Source organism: Ipomoea nil, unplaced genomic scaffold, assembly GCF_001879475.1.
Source record: "Ipomoea nil cultivar Tokyo-kokei standard unplaced genomic scaffold, Asagao_1.1 scaffold3150, whole genome shotgun sequence".
Lineage (NCBI taxonomy): Eukaryota > Viridiplantae > Streptophyta > Magnoliopsida > Solanales > Convolvulaceae > Ipomoea > Ipomoea nil.
In genome coordinates, this window is record NW_017619578.1 from 918,701 (window position 1) to 924,468 (window position 5,768).

At 45.9% G+C, this 5,768-nt stretch overlaps 1 protein-coding gene across 1 annotated transcript; it reads left to right on the plus strand.

Moving 5' to 3' along the window:
• Positions 1-4,457: 4,457 nt before the first annotated feature.
• Positions 4,458-5,150, plus strand: LOC109167354. Its single transcript, XM_019316374.1, has one exon. The coding sequence runs from the start codon at positions 4,458-4,460 to the stop codon at positions 5,148-5,150; it is 693 nt and encodes a 230-aa protein (XP_019171919.1).
• The last annotated feature ends 618 nt before the right edge of the window (positions 5,151-5,768 follow it).

Sequence of the window (5,768 nt, forward strand, 5' to 3'; positions counted from 1 at the left end):
CTAGCATGTAAAACTCAAGAACACACTAATAAGAATGAGGTTTGTGTATTAGTAGTTTAGTAGTAGTATTTGATTGCAGTGGAGAATAAATAAAAAAGAAACTTCTTTTATTTCTATATAATCATGCCTTGCCTGATCCCTCCCCCCTCTCTCTGTGTGAACTGTAGCAAATGAACCACTTCATCTATACATTAATATTCTGTCTTTAATACAAATGCATTTAAACAAATCCAGAAGCTAAAAATCCTTAGACTTAAATAAAAAGTATTAAGAGATAGATAAAATAAGAAACAGAAACAAGAATTTCAGCCAAAAAGATCAGATACATTAAGTGAAACTTAACAACATCAGCTCCAAAACATAAAGTTTGATCATTACCTTGTGGCAATTGTAAGTGAAAACATTAGAGCATTGCCAATTTTCCCATTCGACATTTAAAACCAAAAACTAATGTTTAAGAAATTTGAAGAAAAATGCTCCTATGCATGGTTCCAATAATGGCCTGGGTTTTAATTTGCAAATAAGATAGATCAGATTTCATTTCAAATTAAAAACGTGGATTCTCAGAATGAAATCATATCTTAATTACTGTTAAAACCCTTTGTTTGAATTTGCTTCTAGGGCACCTCAAAGGCCAGTTTTGGGAACCAATGGTAGCTACCCAAAACGCACAAACAGATCAAGATCCACACACATCATACATACACTGGATGGCTTTTCAAATGACAGATGGGACTTTGCTATTTTGCTTAATTACTTCACCAAAGGCCAATGATAATATTTAATAAACAATCTGAAGATGATAAATAGATTTCAATCCAAGTAGACCCGACCATTTTAAATGCTCTATTATGCCATTTTAATCTGATTAGTGTTTACCTGGACCAATGGAACACCGAAGACACCGGAGACGCCGGAGACTGCCTTCTGCCGGAGATGGGAGAACACCGGAGACGCTCCACACCCGGTACGGAGCGAGAAGACAGAACCGTCGCAGACGCGGTGAGAGGCAGCGAGCGGCCGACGGTGGGAGGTAGCGAGCAGTCGGCGGTGGAGGAAACTAACGGCGATGGCGGAGAAGTTTTCTGAGAGGGAGGATGGGAGCAATAGGGTTCTGAGCGATAGGATGCCAGTAATTACATATGATAAAAAAAAATAACCTTAGCTACGGACTAGTATCCGTCGCTAGGAATATAAGTTAAAATCCGATTCATAAGGCTAGCGACGGAATGCTAGCCGTCGCTAGATTATATAGTAAAACCCAATAAATAAGCGTAGCGACGGACGGATATCCGTCGCTAGCGTATATAAGTTAAAATCTGATCCATAATGCTAGCGACGGAATATTATCCGTCGCTAGATTATATAAGACAATATTCCATAAATAAACTTAGCGGCGGAACTAAAATTCCGTCATTAACATATTGTATAAAATTCGCGCTTCATAAATCTAGCGACGAATATACGTATCCGTTGCTAAATAGCAACGGATTTTTACATCCGTCTCTAGATTATAAACAAAAACACATTTCCGTTGGCATATCTAGCGACGGATTCTTATATCCGTCGCTAGGTTGTAGCAATTAAAATATTGGCGTAACCCTGCGAAATTTCCGTCGTTAATCCGTCGCGAATCTGTCTCTAATTTTCGCACCAAAGTTTGGCGCTAAAATTAGCTACGTCTGTAACGACGGAACGTTTCCGTCGCAACATCCGTCGCTAAGCCGTCACTAGACCGTCGCTAAATTTTCATTAAACAAAAAAATTGAAATCTGTCGCTAATCGGTCGCAAATTTAACAACGGAACATATCTGTAGCTAAAACCGTCGCTATATTCGCGTTTTTTTGTAGTGCGCCACCTACCCATGGCCCTGACTGCCCAATTCCAGCGGGCAGCCGGCGGGTAGTCGACTGCCTGCCGGGCACCCACTGGAAACTTGACTGCCAATCGGCGGGTGGTCCTCCACCCGCCGCCCGCCCGCTGGAATGTGGTGGTGCGGTGAGCTATTTTTCACCGTTTGTTGTTTCCCGTGTCCCGTTATACCCCGTTTGATTTTTACGAGTCTCGTATGATGTTTTGAGTACCGTTCTAGGAATTCGTTGTAGCATGTGTCGTTTGTTATTGTACCTTGATTGTTATTGTTGATTATATGATTGATTGATTGATTGAATGATGATGTGTATTGTGATCATTGTGCAATGATGGTTGAGATCGATGATAATGAGATTGTGATTGTGATTGGTGGAAATGAATTGTTGGCGGATAGCACAACGAGTACTCGATTATCGTGTTAAAGGCACGGACCCCCACTTAGACTTGCTGGCTAAAGGCTTGGGTCAAGGTATAAGCGTCGCGGTGCCATGTCAGAGCTATATGCGTTGACCCCTTGATTATAGTGCTATAGGCACAGATCATGCGAATGGCACTTCGGTGCTACCATGTTGGTCGACTTGTTCGTGGTTTCGGTGTGGGGCATGCGTGCTCTGGAGGAATAAGGGAGGCGATATAAGGGTGGCCTGGATGTACATGTTGGAACTGATATAAGGATGAAGATGAGTAAAGGTTGGAATTTGGTATAAGGTTGGAAGATGGATTGTGTGCTTTGATGATTACTTGCTAATTGATTGGCATTGGATCCCATTGTTACCTTTAATTTCTATTTATGAGCTTACTTGTCTATTATGCCTTGCGAACGTAGGATGCATGCTAGTATCTCTATAATATTTGAAATGTTGCCTTATTGATGGTGTCTCGAGTCTTGAGCCAGGTTTTAAAGCTAAAGTTGCTCAGGATTATATATGTATTCCAGTTTCAAAATGATTTCCTATAGTTATATTCATTGTACTTAACGAGTGGGAGTGGGTTACTCAGCATTATTCGCTGACGGTTGCTACGACATGTTTTCAGGTGATGATCAGTAGCTAAGGAGCGCGTTAGTTGGACTTGTAGGCTTAGCTTAGTTAGTACTAGTGCTGGCCTGCGTGCCTTGGCTTGTGTTTTGAACTTATGGATTTTATGTATTGGTTAGCTTAGCCTGTGCACCTAGGTTCTCAAACCTAGGTGTGGCATAGCACCTCGACTCTCATGAATAGTTTATGCTTTGTTTGGATGTTAACAATGGATTGTGTTATTTATATAAGCTTTTAAATATTTTAAAAATTAGGGGTGTTACACAGGCAGTCATGGCGATCTTAAAGGAATATAAAGAACTATTTGCATGGGGGCCCGAGGACATTCCGGGAGTCGATCGATCAATCATAACTCACCGGTTGGCGGTCGACCCTGGCCTCAAGTCCGTGGCTCAGAAGAGGAGGCATCTGTCAAATGACCGCTGGGAATTTGTGAAGAAAGAAGTGGATGCACTGCTAGCCGCAGGGCACGTTCGGGAGGTCAAATGCCCCGGTTACCTGGCCAATGTGGTGTTGGTGCCCAAGCCGCCGGCGTGGAGAATGTGCGTCGACTACACAGACCTCAACAAGGCGGGCCCAAAGGATCCGTTCCCTCTGCCCCGGATCGACCAGTTAGTTGACGATACGGCTGGATGCGCCATGCTTAGTTTCATGGATGCCTTCCGCGGGTATCATCAGATATTCATTCATGAATCCGATGAGGAAAAGACCGCTTTCATCACCACGGACGGGGTATATTGTTACAAGGTAATGCCTTTCGGTCTAAAAAATGCTGGAGCCACCTACACTCGGATGGTGGCATGATTGTTCAAAGGGCTGATGGGTGGATCTATGGCCACCTCTGTGGATGACATGCTCGTCAAAAGCAAAGAAGAGGCGGACCACGTGAAAGACCTGGCGGACCGCTTTAGGATCATGAGGAAGTTTAACCTGAGGCTAAATCCCAAGAAGTGCATGTTTGCGGTCTGCGGAGGAAAGTTCCAAGGATACATGGTGACTCGGCGAGGAATCGAACCGAATCCGGAGAAAGTGCGGGCCATCCTGGATATGCAGCCACCCAGCAGTCTCAAAGAAATGCAGCGGTTGACAGGACGGATGGCTGCCCTCAGCCGATTCTTGTCTAAGTCCGCCGACATGGCCCTCCCCTTCTTTGAAGTGATGAAGAGGCAGGACGGGTTCTGGTGGACTGGAGAATTCCAGGCAGCTTTCGAGCACTTGAAGAGATACCTCTTGGCTCCGTCCCTCCTGTCTAAACCTAAGGTGGGAGAGACATTGTTGTTATACCTGGCTTCTTCCCATAAGGCAATCGGAGCTGTGCTGGTGCGGGAAGAGGAAAAGGCTCAGCTGCCAGTCTACTATGTTGGGCGAACTCTGAAGGGCGCGGAAATCAACTATTCACTTCTCGAGAAAGTAGCTTTCGCCCTGGTCACAACGGTCAAGAAGTTGGTGCTTTACTTTCAAGCTCATACAGTCGGGTCCTGACCGACTTGCCTCTAGCCAGTGTGCTGCGTAGCCCGGCCTCATCCGGACGGCAACTCAAGTGGGCGATGGAGCTCCCCCAATACGGAATCGAATATGCCCCGCGGCCATCCATCAAGGCTCAAGCCTTAGCTGACTTCATAATAGAATGCTCCGCCTACCCAGTCGAGGGCTCATTGGTCGAAGGCTCAGAAGCAGCAGAATTGTGGGAAATACAGACTGATGGTGCGGCCGGCTCCAAGCACTACGCAGTTGGGGTAATGATCACAACCCCAGAAGGGTTCTGCCTGTACTACGTTTTGAGATACAATTTCCAAACTTCTAATAACGAAGCAGAATATGAGGCTGTTATCAGGGGGCTTCAGTTAGTTATCGCCCTCCATGCCGCCAGGGTGCGCGTAATGACGGACTCCCGCCTAGTGGTCAATCAGCTAAAGAATGAATGCGTGACCAGGGAAGAAAGGCTAGTACTTTACAAAGACGTAGCCGAGGGGTTGTTAGATAAATTGGAAGCCAATGAGATTACCCACATCCCACGAGCTGAGAATACGGAGGCAGACATCCTATCTAAGTTGGCGTTGGGAAGTACACCCTCGCACCTGTCGATGGCTTGTCGCACCGAGGTCATAGAACGGTCGAGCACCGAAGTGCTCTCGGTTTGCACAGTTGTCCGGGTGTCCTCTTCCCGGCCTGATCACGCGACCCCCTTCGACTGGCTGTGGTTTGCGGACATGGTCAGATACAAAGAGAAGGCAGAGTAGCCCAGCAAAAAGGAAGACGCTGATCGCGTTAGGACGAGGGCTTCATCCTATGAGTTGGTGGACGAGTTGCTCTACAAACGGTCCTTTGGGGGGCCACTGCTACGTTGCCTGCCTCCCGAAGAAGCTAAGACCGTGATGGTTGCCGCCCATCAGGGGATCTGCGCGGCCAACTAGGGCGGCAACACATTAGACAAAAACTCATCATTCAGGGCTATTACTGGCCGACTATGATATAGGATTGCGTCAAAGAAGTGCTAAGGTGTTCCGTGTGCCAAATGTTCGCTAGAAAGGGCACCCGACCAGCGACCTTCTACACACCAATCACCACGACGATCCCATTCGCCAAGTGGGGCATTGATTTGCTCGGACCGCTCCCCCAAGTGCCCGGGCGAGCGCGCTTCTGTATAGCGGCCGTGGACTATTTCACTAAATGGGCAGAGGTAGAGCCCTTGGCGAATATCACCGAGTACCAGTGTAACACCCCATATTATGACCTTCAAATCCGAATTAATTATTAAATTAATCCCGTTAATTAAAGTAATTAAGAGGAATTTAATCCAATTATAATTATCCTAATACGTGTCTTATTGTTGATTGTTTGACTGTGATGATAACTGG

Bases quoted from the DNA above. Each gene is read 5' to 3' on its own strand.
- LOC109167354 (XM_019316374.1), top strand. From the start codon at position 4,458: ATGGAGCTCCCCCAATACGGAATCGAATATGCCCCGCGGCCATCCATC.